The sequence below is a fragment of the Mus pahari genome, chromosome 6 (assembly GCF_900095145.1).
Source record: "Mus pahari chromosome 6, PAHARI_EIJ_v1.1, whole genome shotgun sequence".
Taxonomy (NCBI): Eukaryota; Metazoa; Chordata; class Mammalia; order Rodentia; family Muridae; genus Mus; species Mus pahari.
The window spans coordinates 47,468,656-47,485,983 of record NC_034595.1 but is presented as its reverse complement, the minus strand read 5'-3'; the positions used below and the strand labels follow the sequence as shown (position 1 = coordinate 47,485,983).

The 17,328-nt window shown below is 38.3% G+C and overlaps 1 protein-coding gene across 4 annotated transcripts in view; it reads left to right on the top strand.

The window, feature by feature from the left end:
- The window catches only part of LOC110323498 (cytochrome P450 2J3-like), a 51,264-nt gene that overhangs the window by 30,375 nt on the left and 3,561 nt on the right, over nt 1-17,328 (top strand). For 2 of the 4 annotated variants that reach the window (XM_021200755.2, XM_021200754.2), the window contains 2 exons: nt 11,312-11,499; nt 16,189-16,296. In XM_021200755.2, coding sequence (XP_021056414.1) covers nt 11,312-11,499; nt 16,189-16,296 — 296 coding nt within the window. Of the gene's footprint in view, nt 1-11,311; nt 11,500-13,894; nt 14,034-16,188; nt 16,368-17,328 lie in introns of those variants that run through there. The other 2 variants (XM_021200753.2, XM_021200752.2) reach the window with 2 other exon arrangements.

Genomic DNA, 17,328 nt, shown 5'->3' with positions numbered 1-17,328 from the left:
GGAAGGAAGGAAGGAAGGAAGGAAGGAAGGAAGGAAGGAAGGAAGGAAGGAAGGAAGGAAGGAAGGAAGAAAAACTGTCTTTGAAAGATTTATGCCTCCCCTCTCCCTACCTCTAGGACAGCCTTTTGACCCTCACTTCAAGATCTACAGTGCAGTCTCCAACATCATTTGTTCCTTTGCCTTTGGGGAGCACTTTGAGTATGAGGACAGTCAATTTCATGAGTTGCTGAGGTTATTAGATAAACCCACATGTTTGGAGGCATCAATGATGTGCCAAGTACGTTCTCTCTTTTTGCATATTTTGGAAAGACTGTTGGATTGGGTCTGATACAACAAAGGTTTTTCTCTTTGGGGGATCCTTTCAAACAACATACAATATCTTTAAAAGAGGAATTTGAGGACTGAGATGCCTCACCAGTTAAGAGCATTGACTATTCTTCAGAGGTCCTAAGTTTAATGCCCAGCAACTACATGGTGGCTCACAACCATCTGTAATGGGGTCTGATGTCTTCTTCTGGTGTGTCTGAAGAGAGTGACATTGCACTTATGCATAAAATAAATAAATAATTCCTTTTAAAAAGTTGAGCTTGATATAAATCTACTTATAATACATGAACTTAGTACATACAAAACATTTCTAATGTTTAATGGTCTATGTTACTATTTACATTGGTACATATGCATGTATGTGGGAATTTCCCTGTTTAAAAACAAATAACAATGTTTTTATTTACTAGGTTTGTCTCCGTCTATGCTTCTCTCTTTCTCCCTCAGTGATACCTGCAGAGTGTATGTTCTAGCTCATGAATTTATCTTAATATTCCTCTTTCTACACAGTGCAATAGTTGAATGGGATGTCATTTTCTCTGTAGTTACATGTTTGAGTTGTCCTAGGTTTAGGGATTAAGTATAATATGTTCGTGAATATTTTGGGGGCAGTGTTCATTGAACACATCAACACCTTGTGGGTTTAGGTGTAATTTAAAATAAATTATTTAATATAACTTATTTTATAATTGCATAATTCACTTCTTCCCTTTTCTTCCTTTAAACATTTTAAGTTCCTTTCCTTGGTCTCATTCAAATTCACATTCTCAATTTGTACTTAATTACTATTTTTATGTATATGTATAAAGTTATGTTTCTAAGTATATAATAAAATGTTCTCAGTCTATATAATGTTACTTTCAGGTATGTTTTTAAGGATGATCATTTGATGCTGGGTAACCAATTTCTGAGTTCTTCCTTGGGCAAGACTGTTTCTCTCATACTCATCTATCATCAGACTGTCTTGAGCCTCCAGCTCCCAAATAATGACATAGAGACTTACTATTATTTATTACAGCTTAGGCCTTAGTTTGCTGACCCCTAACTAGCTGGTATACCCTAATTAACTCACTTTTTCTAGTCCATGTTTTCCACATGACCTGTTACCCTTCACTCATCCTGGTATGTCCAGCTGCTCTGAGTTTGACAAATCTTGCACCTCTCAATTTTTCTCACTTTTCCTATCCTGCCTGGAAGTCCCACTTTTCCTTTCCTGCCTCAGCTATTGGCCACCAGATCTTTATTAAACCAATCATGAGGTGATGGAGGTGCATGCTTACAAAATACTAAGACAGGCAATGATCCACAAAAATGACAACACCAAAGTCTCGGCAGTACTCAGCTCTCTGCTAGTACATAAATCAATATTGGAATGATGCAAAGACAAGCATTATGCAGTGCAAAAAGTCTACCCAAATATCTTCTCCTTTTAGTCCAGTAAAGGCTCTGTCTTTAATAGCAATAAACTATATATAATAAAAAATAATTATGAGAACTATCAGGTAAGAATTACAGAGAACACAGTCCACTATCTTATCTTGGTGAGTCCAAAGTTCTGTACCTAAATCACTTTCCATCATAGCTTGCATTATCAACCTAAAAACATCTTCTTAGACCTTAAACCATTTTCTCAAAACCCGAACATCTTAAGCTTATATGTGAGATTATAACTATCTAGTCTTCAATTCCACCCAGGATCTGAGAAGAATAAATATTACCTGAGTAAATGGGAAGTGTTGAGCAAGCAGCTTTCAAAATTGCAGAAAGCACAGAGACTGATGGCTGCCTGGACAGCCACCCAACTTTCCTCTGCATCCATCTTCAGCCTACAGACCCAGAATATCTGACAGACTTATTTGTGAAGCAGGAAATTTGAAGGACAGGCCTACTTTGTCTTGGCAAAATTTGTCACTTGATTTCCCAGTGTCCTCCTTATCCACAGTTTGGACAGCATTCTATCAGAAGTTGAAGCAAGGGTAGTTTTTTTGTCCAGCCTTGCCACATTTGAAGCAAACTTCATATGGAAATTCTTCAATGCCCATTATCTGCTTTAAAGGAGCATTGGGGTGCTTCCAAGAACTGACATATCTCACTTTCATAAAAGGCCTATCATTATTAAAATGTCTTAAATGTCATATTTGATGGGTCTCTGAAGTGTTTCACGATGACATATCTAAAGTCTGTCACATTAGGAAAGCATTACTCATTTCCAGCTAGATACTATCTGCTTAACTTTGAGAACATCTGTAGGGGCTAAATAAAGCTTACTTTTGTAATATGCTAAACTAGTTCCTTAACAAGACTACATGTTTGATTTTTGTAGGTGTCTAACTACTAACCTGCCTTTTTTTAATCCTGCATTTCTTAATTATCCTAAACAGTTTGTAATAGTAGCTTTCAAGGAGTAGAACTTTACATTACATTTTTAAATGAGTTGCATATAGGTACAATACCTTAGGCAAGAGAGGAAACATACATACAGTATGTTATAATGAAAACAACCATAAATTTGTATCAGTATACAAAAATTCATACCTATGTAAAATATTTGAGACTGGTGGTTGCATTTTAGTTTCAACATAGATTCAATAATCTACTCTCTTATCCTACCATTCTTGTATCCTCCCTTTTTCATTCCATTCCTTATCACCACTTTTCCCCCTCACACTAGATAGAGAAAGAAACAGAGGAAAGAAAGAGAAAGAGAGAATGTGATCCCTTAATCTAACCTCTTTCACTTTATTTTCTCCCTGACCAAAATCATTCACAACTTACAACCAATCCCCCAAATGAAGGCAAGCGTCCATCACCCACTGAACAACCACAAACCACCCACCCCTTGGAGATGGGAAAATCATGTTCTTCAAATTTCTTCCCACTGTCTGGTGTCAACAGCCACATTTGGAAGTCCTAAGAAAATTGAAATGTTGGCCAAGCCCTGCAAAAGCTAGTTGTATTTTTTACTGTCTGATTTCTGTGAGATGGGACAGTGTGGGGCTTAATTGAAGTCCTGACAGAAGTAGTCAGTGAAGTTGACCCACCTGAACTAGCTACCTAGAAGTTGTACTGAATGCAACTTTTTAAGGAAAGAGAAACTAAAGTTGTCTTTGAGACTGGATTACCTGGGCTATTTGTCTTTATTGGTGTCTGGTCCTTTGTTCTGAAAACACAAAAGCTTCTATCTAAACATAATATACATTTCTGAATTAACACATGTATGGAATGTACAGTGTGTACCAATCAGCTAAACTTGATTCTCATATTTCTTGTGCTTCTGTATTAAAATGTATGCTCTCTTAGACATCTTTTGAGGAGCATGTGAAGATAACAGTGGCAGGTTGTTTTAGCTTTACCATACCTTGGGTACACATGGTTCCAGATAGAACGAATCTGAAACACAGCTATTAGCCCTTTAAAAGTTCATTTTCCTGTTAAGACTTTCTGCTTCTGTGTCATTAACTTCTCTGTGATCCACCCAAAAGTAGGTCTATACTCACTTGTGCTATCCCCACAAGCACTTTCTCCTCTAGTGCAGGGATGTCCTCACTGAAAACTAAGGAACTGGGTAGCAGGAATTATAGGGATGAAAAGGAGGATAAAGAATGAAGAAGGATTGTATGTCCCAAAGGGGATAGGAACTCCACAGGAAGACCAACAGAGTCAACTAACCTGGAACTTTGGGGCTATTAGAGTCTAAACCACCAACCAAAGAACATACAAAGGCAGGGCCTAGAACTCCCCTCATGTGGATCCCGAACAACTAGAGCAGGGGTATCCCAAAATCTGTTGCCTGTATATTGGATATGTTCTACTAGCTGGTGTGCCTTCTCTGGCCTCAGTGGGAGAGGAAGCACCTAACCTGGCAGACACTTAAAGGCCAGAGTTGGGGAGATATCTGAGGAGAGGGAAGAGAGAGAAATGTGGAAGGAGTGATCAAGATGGGGGCAGTGAGCAGGCTGCAAAGTGAACAAACAACAGAAACAGTTTAAGATTGAAGATTTATTTTGGGGTCACAATTTCAGAGTGTTTTGATACATTTTTATAGAAAATTAATCGCAGAGCATCTGAGCTGCTGGTAACAAAGGTTGTGGTCAAGTCTACACCCTAATATCTACCAGGAAGCTGAAGGCAGAATCCAGAGCCTTTTTATAATTTTGATTACCTCCTCTGGTGAGGAGCCCTCTAATGAACCATACTTCCTACTTCCTCCAAACCTCCAAATTCTTTCCACCAAACTAGGAACCAGATTTTAAGACCATGAGTCTTTAGGGGATGTTTCAGGTTCAGATCACAACACTAATTGTGCTGCTATTATTTAAGTAGACTTCTGGCTAGAACACAACACTACATCTGTCACAGAATTTTAAACTCAGTGGATTCCAGGTTTACTCTTTGACCAAGCGTACAGTGGGAAATGCCTAACCAACCTCTTTTATGTCATCTTCCGGGAATAATTCAATAGAAGCAACATTTTATCTCTAGTGTGGGAGTCAAGTTGTTTACTATATGGAGTTCAGGTATAAGACCACCAACATCAAGAGCAATATTAACATATGGATACCTCAGAGAAAGTTGTGAAGTACAATATTATACTCTAAAGAAGGATTGAAAGGTCCCAAGAGCTTTTGACAATGAAAGATTAATGGGGGAGTAGGACAGCCAGTGAACATGGAGATTTTACAGAATTTCTGAAGTGAACAAAACATTTGTTGAGTATTTGTTATACTTGTTGGACATTTCTATTTCACATAATTTATCATGATTAAAATGTGTGTTGTATTATTCAGAGATTTCTAGAGGAACAGAAGTGAATGTAATTGCAATAAATCCCACATATATATGGATTACAATCTGTATTCTAAGTAGTCCAACAATGGCTATTTACCATTAGAAAATCCAATAATCTAGTAGTTGTTCAGTCCATGAGGCTGGATATCTCAGCTGATCTTCAGTGTGTATCAGAATCCTGAAGAAGTAGGTTTTAAGGAATTGACTTGCCAGTGAGAGAATAGGTATAGCAGGCGATAAGCAAAAACTTCCTTCTTTCATGTATTTATATAAGCTGTGAACAGAAGGTATTGTCCAGATTTAAGATGGACCCTTGCCCCTCAAAAGATCTGGCTAAGGGGGAAGAGGTCATCTTCCTACTTTCAATGATTTAATTTAAAAAAATCCTTCAAGGTGTACCCAAAAATTATCATCACAAGTGTTTTTTCATGTTAAAAGAACTAAAACAGAAATGTAAATTGAGTACTCTGGGCCATGAACTGTGACTGAGTGATGTAACTGATACATGCAAGAAAATCCTCTTTTGTATCCAATAATCCCTGTTTTTACTAAAAGCTTTTACCAAACTATACTCATAAGAAAACGACTGTTTTGATTTTTAACCATCAAGTGCTGCTTTTTAATAAAGCTCTCACTTGAATGAGAGCATCACTATCCAATGAGAGCAAAGGGGATATCATTTAGAAAGATTCCTTCTAAATTTGTTTTCCAGGTTTTAAACTCTGTTAATGAGATAATCGCAAATCTTCTAACTTAAAAAAAATGATAAAACTGTCTTCTCTACTATGGAGACAAGACTACTACAAGTTTCCATGGAGAGAACCTCATCTGCAGCGCCCTGGACCTCTTCTTTGCTGGATCAGAGACAACAACTAACACACTGCGCTGGGCTCTGCTCTACATAACTACAAANCCAGAAGTGCAAGGTGAGCATGTGCTGGATGTGCCTAGACCAGGGAGAATGGTGTTTCTGAAAGTTGTTGTTTAGATGGGCCAGAAGGTGAAATAGTGGAATGGAAAGAAATGGAACAGCTGTGAGACGAGCGGTTTGGGAGAACAGGCATGGCCTTCACATGTCCTGTCAGGATTGTGATGAGTCATTGGTGCAGACTTTATAGTCTATGCTTTAAAGAATCTTCCGTTTTAGGGTCACATAGTGAAGTCAGCCTTCCTTGTTATAGTTTCCAGCAGAGAGTGACAGTGTGCAATTAAAAATCCACTAAGTCCTTTCTTTCCAGCAGTGCTTTCTCATTTTGTCATGTCTATCACCAAGATGTTTCCATCTGATACCTGGCATCCTATTAATGCTACCTCTGCTATCCAGACTCAACCATACACATTCTGCATGGTGCCTCTCAACATTATATTTCCCCCATTGGCATTGCCCTAATCTTGCCTCTACATACAGTATTGGCTTTCCATCTACCAAAAATGTACTATCCAAATTCTTGAGCTTTCAGAATTTTCTCAGATACTACCCCATAACATGTTTTAAAATTCACTAAGAATTTACTGCCTAGTAAATTGCTTCCATTTTCTTCCTTGAGTGATTGCACAATGTATTCCCATTATGGGCTTTACACATTGTTTATGACTCCACGGTAGTTTTCAGTCCTTCAGAAAGAGTGGCCAATCCCATCATTTTTATCTTTTTGGATTAAAAAAATAGTTTTTCACATGGGAGATAAGAATATTTTCATGTCATGAAACATTTTTAAAATTTTGTTATAGATTATATGAGGGGAGTTTAAAGATACTATATCACACTCAAGCCAAATATTTTGCCCTAAGAGTAGTGATCACAATGTCTCCCATTTAGTAAAGATCAAGTAGTCATTTCTTCAGCTCCATCCACTTTTCGAGACAGGGTCTTTCACTGTCTCAAACTCACCAAGTAGATAAGACTCTCTTGCCAGCGGGCCAGGGAAATATGCCTGTCTCTGCCTTGTCCCAGTACACTGGGATTAGAAGTAAATGCCACCATACCTGGATTTTTAAAAATGGATTCTAGATAGCAAACTCAGATCCTCATGTTTGTATAGCTATCACTTTGTTACTGAGCTTTCTTTCATGCCCAGCCTTTTTTTGTTTTTTGATACTAAATGTATATATTATTACATCTATATATGATTATGTTTTGTTACCTGCAATTCTGTTGCTATAATACAATAATATAACCAAACCAATTTATACATTTGAGAGTTTATTTTAAATGACAGAGTCTATAATTATTCAGGATGTTTGGCAGTGAGTAACATGACCAAGAAGCTGAGATCTCACATCTCAACTGCAAACATAAAACAAAGAGAAAACTGGAATTAGGGCAAGTATAGAACCCTCAAAGCCATCCCCATTGGCATACTTCCTCCACTAAGGCTCTACTTCCTAAAGGATCCATGGATTCCTAAAGCACCTCCTAGGACTAAGTATTTAAATATTAGAGCATATACTTTACATTTCTCAATTAGTTCTCTTTATTTGAGCCATTGTTCTCTATAGAATCGTGGTATGTTATGATGCAAAATGCATTTAGTCTAACTTAAAAGTCCCTGTACTCTTTAGCTGTCCCTTTACTGTTCAAAAGTCCAAAGTCGTTTCAGACACTGAAGGCAACCTCTTAACCGTGACCCAATGTAAAACCCAAATGCAGATTTATAGACGTCCAGCATTCACTGGCAGGGAGTATACATTTTCCTTCCAGAACAAAAGAATGGAGGTTTAGTGAGGACATGCTTAAAAAAAAAAAAATGAAATTCAAGAGGTCAAATGCCACATACATGGAATTTAGTTTCATAGCACTAAGATGTCTCCACCCACGTGCCTTTGCAGCCTGCAACATAAGCGCCCTCTAGGGATAGTTCCATTCCCTATGTGAAGTCTCCTTTGTAGGGCCTTAGGGGTGCCACATCTCCAACATCTTAGGGATTCTATGGAACTTGGGCTTCACTTTCAAAACCCTATGCAGTGGTTTTATAGACTTCAAATGCGGACTCCACTGTTAGATGTCATCTTTCCTCAGTAGCTATCTGAACATCCATAGGAAGAATTATCACGCCCAACACTCTTGCATCTCCCAAACCTCTAAAGCATGATGATGACACTGACATCTTCAGCTGTCCTACTGTGATAGCCTGTTGCCCTCTGCATTACATTTGAAGGAGCTTTGCTTTTCAAGAAGGAGGTTTCCCTCCTTGGATCTTCTCCTTTAGCTTAGCTGAGTATTGTCTTACCCTCCATGAACCCTTCTCATGGTTCAGTGAAGAACAGTAGGCATTTCTTTAATTGACGTGATCTCTTTAAAGATCACATAAGCCTCCAATTCAGCATAGGCTTCATGGACAACGTTAAGCTTTTTAGTGCCTTTTTTTCCCCTCAAAGCTGCATGTTTTTAACTTCGTTCTGCCCACCTTGCTCTTTCCAATTGTAGAGTTAAAAGTAACCAGTTAATAGCCATGCCAGAGACTTAATGGTACACTTTATTAAAATTTTCATTGACAAAAAAATATTAGGCCATTACTTTTAAAATTAGCCTCCGGAAAGCTCTTAAGGCAAGGGCACAAGGCCAGTGGATTCTTTGTCAAAGCATAAGCTAAATGGACTTACAGCTCAGTTGCTGCTCAAGCCTTCCCTACCCTCTGAAGCATCGTGATCGGGAACTATACTAGCGTGTTTTTCCCTCCTACTAGAATGGCCCATTAAGCTCTGCTTACAAGGTTGAGCCACTTTTCTAAACTAATGTTGCAAAGTTCTTCACATCTCTCAAAAATATATAAAATAAAACCTAACGTGGCCAGGTTTCGCATAGTAGCAACCCCAATTCTTTGTATCATTTTCTGTATCAGTTACTCTTCTATGACTGGATAAAACTCCATTACCAAAAGCAGTTAACAAAAGAAAAAGATTATTTTGGTTTATGGTTCCAAGAAGAGACTCCATAAAGGTGGGGGAAGGCTTGGCAGCTAATAGTCAGAGCAAAAAACTAAAAATAACATCTCAGCTACATACAGGAAACAGAAATCTATACAAAACTCACACCAGTGACAAAATTCTTCCAGCAAAACTATACTTGCTAAAGGTTCTATAACCTCCACAAATAAGAATTATAAGTGTTCAAATACCCAAACTTATGGGAAAGATTTTTATTCAAACTTCTACAATATGCATCTTACATTACAATTTAAAATGCATGTCTGCCTGAATATTTACATTTTCATGTAAACCACCCTGGATCAGATTTGACTTCTATAGCAAAGGCTCCAGAATACCAATAGATTTATATGACATTTATTGCACCCATGTTTATTTTGCAACATGCACCATAATTAAGAGATAGGACCAACCAAAGCATTGATGGACTGTGAATGGATCAAGAATGACATTCATAACCTAGAAACACAATTCAATCATGAGGAAAAGAAATGTTGAGTACTCTAGCATAGATGAGCTTTCAGGATACAATACTAAGTAACCATCTGCAAGACTGTACAAACTGTCCTAAACCACTCCAAAGAGTTATCTAAAATAGTTAACTTACTAAAGACAAAATGTGGAATGAGGGTAGAGGAATACGGAACATCTTTAATGGACATTAAATGTCAGTTCCAAACAATTCCTTAGCATTTACATATATAGCAATATGAGCATACTTAATAATTAATATTTGTAGCCTTAAAATTGTTATGGTGGTCTGTGGTTGGTGGAAGATACATTTATCTATAATACTTGAGAGGCTGAGGCAGAAGTAGCACAAGCTTGAGGTTATTTGTCTACCTCAAAAACAAAGCATGGCTATTGTGGTACTATTTTGTTAGATGCATATCCCTAATTAAGTATTTATGGATGGTAGTCCACTGATGGATGTTTATTTCTCTCACAGGAGAAAACTCTATAAACTATATCCAATAAAGGGCTTATTCTAAATTCCTTTCAACTTATTACTGAGTTAAACAGGAAGTAAACTCCAAAACTCTCTAAACTGGATTCCATGAGGACTGCCTTTGTATCCACAGGCAAAGAACAGAGAAAAGAAGCAGGGAGCCATCTTTTTTCAGAACTTGACACAAAATAAAACATAATGTTTATTTCCACATTGCTGGGAAGAACTTAGTCACATGCTTACATTGACTCAAAAAAAAAAATTTAGAAATGACATTTTTTAGATGGACAACAGTAGAATCTCTGTTAAGAGAGAAAATTGTGACACTATAAAGAACAGGTCCAGCAGTTCCGACACCTTGTTATGCTTACATTAGTTTATGTAATTATCAAAACATTATTAAAATAAGCCCTGTTTATTCTTAGAAGTCAGACAAGGAAACTGAGTCAGGGAGTTTATAAGTAGCTTCAGTAGCAACAATGGCAACAATGCTCAGTAAGAGTTTGTAATGTACCTTGCACTCTGATACATCTCCTTAGGAAATCATGGTCAGCAGTTATTCAGTAATTGAAATAATTCTGTGAAGTTCAGTTACCATTGGAGTGGTGTTAGGAAGTGATTAGTCCTGTGAACCACATTAGTGACTTTTAAAGAGATATTAGACAGGCCAATGAGAGTGTTGATCTCATGAAGGTACCGGGCTGCAAGTCCACCATCCTCAGCTCAATCCCCAGAACCCAGATAGTACACAGAGGGAACTGAACCCTTCAAATTTTCTTCTGAACTTCACCTTTTCACTTTGGAATATGTACAAGTGCACAAAAATATAAAATAGAATATTTTAAAATGTATTTTACAAACAACACAAACAAATTTACTTCCTTCTCCCTTAGAGAGTAGAACACAGCNAAATTGTCATCTAGAGACAGATTAATCAATATCACATAAAAAACTCTCTTGATATCTTGATTGTAGATATCTGAGATTANCAAATTCTGAAAACTTACCTTTTTTTAATATAAAGAAGCAGGTGGAATCAACTTATTTGCAGAAGCCTGATTGGCTACTGCTATGAGCTTAGCCATGCTGATCACGGCTATTCAGTTCTGAGTAGGTTTAAAGCTGTGGCTATGTTGTAAGCANAAGGACAATTAGAACTGACNGTTTNTCAAAACCTTTGAGAAGGTAANAAATATGGTGTTTCTTTGTAAGCAGAACATTGGGTGAAATGTAAGAAAATAACACCTTGGAGACAATTTCTCAGTCTTCAGAAGGAAGCACTAAACTATAAAGCTAACAGACGCACCTGTTTTCTTGCAGAGAAAGTACACTCTGAGATTGACAGAGTGATTGGACATGGAAGACAGCCAAGCACAGATGACGGAGACTCCATGTCCTACACCAATGCTGTCATCCATGAAGTGCTGAGAATGGGCAACATCATCCCCTTGAATGTTCCCAGAGAAGTAACAGCTGATAGCACCCTGGCTGGATTCCACTTGCCTAAGGTGACCCTGCACTCTTAGCTTCTCCTCTCCAGTTCATCCTTGGCATTATGTGAGGAACACAAACGTAGTTCTGCCCCCAAGAAATCATGTGAAATGAAAGAGAGATAGTATTCATAAGAGAATGTGAGCACTCTTCCAGTGTATCTAAGTGATAATTATATGTATCATGGAGAGTACGGAAAGGAGCATTCCCTGGTTAAATTTACTTAAAGTTGATTGTATTTGATAAAGAAAATCCTAGCCTCTCCTTGTACTAATGTGGGCTCACAGTAGTCAGCATTTCTTTGCCATATTCATGCTCAAAGGTGGTTTTCCAGCTTTTACTTACTGCCTTATATTTGAGAACTTTCTATCTCCCAAAGAAAACCAGTCCAAAGTGAAACATTAATTATAAGACAGGGAGAGAAGAAAGTAGATAGTTGCCAAGCAAATATGTTCTGAGGATGCTTTTCATTTCAAAATGTCTCAAACCACTCTTCATAAGCATTAATCTCCAGTGTATACATTTAAATGTTATGCCTACGTGAAAGAATTTTACATAAGGTCTCTCTACTTTAATATAAAATGTCATAAGATTTGGGATTCACATCTAAACCTGTTCTGATTTTTCTTACTCCACTGAACTTAGTACATTAAAATTGAATGCTCTTCCTTTTATTTTTCTTCATAGATCCCTCTTACATCCCTTTGTTCCCAGACCCAAGCTTAGGATCTACTCGGGATTTCTGCAAAGTGCTCTCCTGACAACATCACACTCTTTCCATGCAAGGCACAATTAGTATCCTTTCCATTCTTTCTCTACACCGTATACTGGTCAAAATCAGCAACTCTCACTGGTGTTCTATTGTCATCTCCTAGACAATTATCCATTACTATAAATGTGTTATGCTCAGGAAAGTCTTCAGGGTTGGGATGAGAAGAGTGTACCCTGGAAACACAGACACAACCATGCCTTTATCCTCAGAGAAACAGACAGTCTAATCATACATTTGCCATGGACTGTCAATTTCAACTCTAACATCAGCTCTAAACACTGAAAATCTAACTAGATAATACACGAGTGAAGCAAAGAACGATAATTTCTTTTTTTAACCTTACCTGCAACTAGTTGCAGAAGTACATGCGTCTCTGCCCACTGCATGACTCTGAGAAAACTGTAAATCTCTCATAGCACTGATTCCTACATCTCTACAATGCAGTGCAACCCATGACAAAGAATAATGTATAGCCTTCATAGGAAGGAGGGACATAGATGCAGAACTTCCCACTCTATGTAGCAGTTATACTTTTTATTGTTCACACACTTAAAGATTTTTTTCTGTCTTTAAAACATCCTGAACAAAGTGACCATGTATTGAAGACTTATATATCATGAGAATGTCCAGAGGAAAGCACCCTGGTTCTGCCTAGGTGTAGATAGGTTGGAGTGAGGAGCAGAGCCTGAGAGGGAGCAAGAGAGGTTCTAAAGGAAAAGATTCAAGTTCTGAGAATAAAAAGAGTATTAGACTTCAGTCAGACAGTGTAGGATAGGAAGAGTGTTCGTGACAAGGAAACGATGTTTAAAGGGATTAAAATGATTGGAAAACTGGGTTATTTGATAAAAATGAGTATCAGCCTATGACACCTTATGCAGTAGGGAAAACTGGCCATGGAGAATCGAATAATGCCTCCCCCTATTAAGAATGATGGAAACACTCTACAGAATGGATCATGAAAATGATGGGAGGTGGGAGTGTGGAATGGATAAGTTCTGTTCATGGCCTATTTATTCATTGTCAGCTCTGCTGCAGATGTGCGTCAGAGAGCACAGGGGCCTGCCCTAAAGTGAAAGTGAGAACTAGTAATTGACATGACAGAATCAAGAGAACTAAGAGAATGGTTCCTGAATAGAATGGGGTGGATTAATCAGTGTGAGGAAAAGGCACACTCTGGGGAGTCCATGCACCATGCCAGGGAGCCTGGTGGGCTGGGCTAGCTTATTCTGCATTCTTGATGTTTTCCTAAACCTGCAAAAGGGCATGGATCAGAAGCTCTGTACTGAGGCCTAAGAATAGAAAAGCAGAGTTGGTAGACACATAATTTTCTTTTATAGACCTTCCATAGTCCTCACTGAAGGAAATGGCTTGGTTGATGGTTACTACGTTTCCCATTATCTTCCCATGAATGGTCACATGTCTTTTCCCTAAGTTCATGCTGACCTATTACCACAGACTAGCATCTTATAATATAGAAAACCTAATGTCCCTGGAATATCCTAAGGACACGCTGTCATTGTTCTGAACGAAGGACAGCTTAGTGGAGAGCTTAGGGTGTAAATAGGAATGGGAGTGGGAACCACCATTCCTCACAGCATGTGTCCCACAATTCAAGCCTTGGCTCTTTGCCGCTCCTTTAGGGCACCATGGTTCTGACGAATTTGACGGCTCTTCACAGGGACCCCAAAGAGTGGGCCACTCCAGACACCTTCAATCCNGAGCACTTTTTGGAGAATGGGCAGTTTAANAAGAGAGACTGTTTTCTGCCATTCTCAATGGGTGAGTGGAAATGAGAAGGAACCTGGGCAGAATCCCACCACATTGCTTTCCTTATCTTCTGCCTAGACACCTCTGCTCTAATTTGAACATCTCCTAATGTCCCCATCTTGTGCAGCTCCAAGGTGTTGTTTGCAGCTTGATGTTCTCAGGACCTAGCATGGCTTAATGCCTCCTCTTTCTCATGATCTCCTTTGCGTCTGGTAAAAATTTTGGCTTCCCTTGTTTTCCACAACAATAGACAAAGAGACCAAACTCTCTGCTTCTTTACCATAATAAAATCTGAATACATGCCTTCTTTTCAAAGCCTTTAAACACCCAAATTAATTTTATGTGATTTGCACTGATAGGTCAACATCTTAGATTTCATGGGGAGGAGCAGGGATGCTGCGTGTGAAAGTGGCTACTGACTCACTCTGATGGGAATATCAAATAATAGTTGTTAACTATCATTTGAAAAACTGAATTGGGTTCTGTCCTATACAATAACTCCTTGAACAAGTAAGGCATTTGTCTTTTATGATTTTAAGTACATCTTTAAAAACCTAAATAGACATATTTGTCTTTTGCAACCTGATATTCATAGTGAGGGATGTAGTAATGATCCTCTCTCTTGTGTTTTATCTCCAGCCAATTATGAACAAATACTTGTAGCCTTACTTTTTTTGAGCTTTTATCAAATGCCCTAGTGTTTTATATTTATTGGCCTCTATATATTGCACATTTTTTCAAATAGTTTTACAGTTCCTTAGTTCTATAAATAAGTACTGAACATATATCGCATGTAAAACACACACAAGTGAGCAGGAGAGAGTGGAATAGGCAATGAGGCAGAGCTCCCTCTTGGAGCACATGTCCCACTACAGCCTTTCAAGCTGGAATAAGTGAGCAGCCCCGAAGTGAAGATGAAGACCTAGTCAAATGCACTGGATCTGGAGCTCAATAGCCACAAGGTTTTCTCACACTGAAGCTTGTGTTTCCTAACACTGCCTCAAAAAGGTGACTGACTGCCACCCAAAAGTCACACCAGCAAACTCTGGGCTGCCCTGGGGTGCCTGCCTGGTACTGCTTCTGCTCTCTTTCCCATTCCCTGAGCTTCTGAGGCACCTTTGTTGATCTTTCACAATTCACAATAATAGGAAAGCGGACAGAATACAGGACATCTGTCCAGTCTTCCCATTCACAAAACAATTAAAAGATTTGAATTACAGTTCAAAATCTCAGCTATATACTTCATTTATTCTAATTATTCTTATTCCCGAAGTGTAGAATAGGACTCTTTTTACATTCCACCTAAATGATCTACATGTTGTTTCCTAGGACTTCAGTGAAAAGAATGTTAGTATACCCCCCATGACTTTCACAGCAAGTTCATTCTCTAGGCCAAGAGAAGCCTGCATATGTGACATCTCTCATATTGCAAAAATCTGTTTCCTTTAGAGGATTCATATCTCGTCCTATAATATGATCCTATCTACACCATCTCTAAAATAAAAACAGCAACACAGAGACGCCACTGGTGCTTTGTCCCTGGCAGTTGTATTGCTCCCTCTTAATTAGGGGGTCCATTAGCGGACAAATTATGTTGAACAATCACCAAGATAATGTAGTTGTTAGTAATCTAGTAGGAAAAGAGGATTAGTAACTATTTAATCTTATAAACAAACTCCACTTTACAGGAGAGCTTTTTCTTACCCAAGACCATGTGCCACAACAATTGGCAAAACTGGTCAGGATTGAGTTTTCATTCCTATTTTCGTTATTTCTCTATTAGATATACAAGTTAGATGACGTTCCCAGTTAGAGACATCTCCACCTTATAATTCCATGAGTTCATGTCCTATGTATTAGTTAGAATTTTGCTGCATAACAAGCATTCAAAACTACATTATTTATATAAAAAAATCTATAGTGGTTTTAAGGTCAATCAGTGCCTTCACAATCTTAATCTGACATACATGTTATACTGGCCATAACCCTCTGGGTTGACAGAGCAGCATTCTGGATGTTCTACTACAACCCTATCTTTGGTGTGCAGCTCCTTTCCTTCCCAGTTCTGAGTCAGTTCAGGATTTGCAGTAGGAAGTCGGGGACTCCATCCCCAAAGCACACCACAGTCAGCTGAGAAAGTAACTCATCCTGCAATTTTTTTTCCCAGGAAATAGAGCTTGCCCTGGAGAACAACTGGCCAGATCTGAGCTGTTCGTTTTCTTCACTGCTCTTATGCAAAAGTTTACCTTCAAGCTTCCAATCAATGAGAAGTTGAGCCTGAAGTTCAGAAATGGCCTCACTCTTTCTCCAGTCAGCCACTGCATCTGTGCTGTCCCTAGACATTGATGCTTGAGAAGCAAAGAGAAAGGAAGGAAGGAAGGACATGCACTTTCAAACCACTGGTGCCTACCTACATAGGAAACAGAATGAAGGTGACAGAGAAAAGATGGGAGGAACTGGTGTAAGGAAGTTGAATCAAATTCCTGGACTACTGTCCACCCAAGTTGGTTCTGAGTATATCATCTATGAGCTAATAAAATTGCTGAAAGAGTAATTATTATTTTCATTTTTAAAGTATGTGTAAAGGCATATGTATTAAGAATGCTATTTAACTCATAAGTCACATTAAAAGAGATATGCCTTTAACTTTTGTCTATCTTCCTCCTGTAGACATACAAGTGCTTCTGGCCTGTTGTAATGGTTCATTTGGTAATGGTACAAAGAGAGCATCAGAGTTAGAACTGGGCATTTGGGGGCAGTCACAGAAGTAGGACATGAAGACTCTTCCAATTGGATTGCCTGTAGCTGCCTCATCTTGCTCTGCATCTGAGTTCTCCTCCAGGAAGTCAAGTAGAAAGGGATGATTCACTAGTCTCAGGCAAAAAAAGCAAGCTCACTGAAGCAGTTTCTCTGATTTATATATTGTAGCTGGATCTTGATCTCTGATCTAGTGCTGGGTAATGTATTATTACTGATAAGCAAACCATAGTAGCAAGTTTAGGGGGAAAATGGTAAATATATTTTGTATTCAAGTACATGAGTCAATCTGAAGCCCTTGGGATTATTAGAAGCTTACAAAAGCTTTGCAATATTATGAGGTCCCATTTGTCAATTTTTTATTTTACACCAAAAGCCAGAGAACTCCTAAACCTGATAAACAGCTTCAGTGCAGTAGCTGGATATAAAATTAACTCAAACAAATCAATGGTCTCTCTCTACACAAAGGATAAACAGGATGAGAAAGAAATTAGGGAAACAACACCCTTCACAATAGTCACAAATAATATAAAATACATTGGTGTGACTC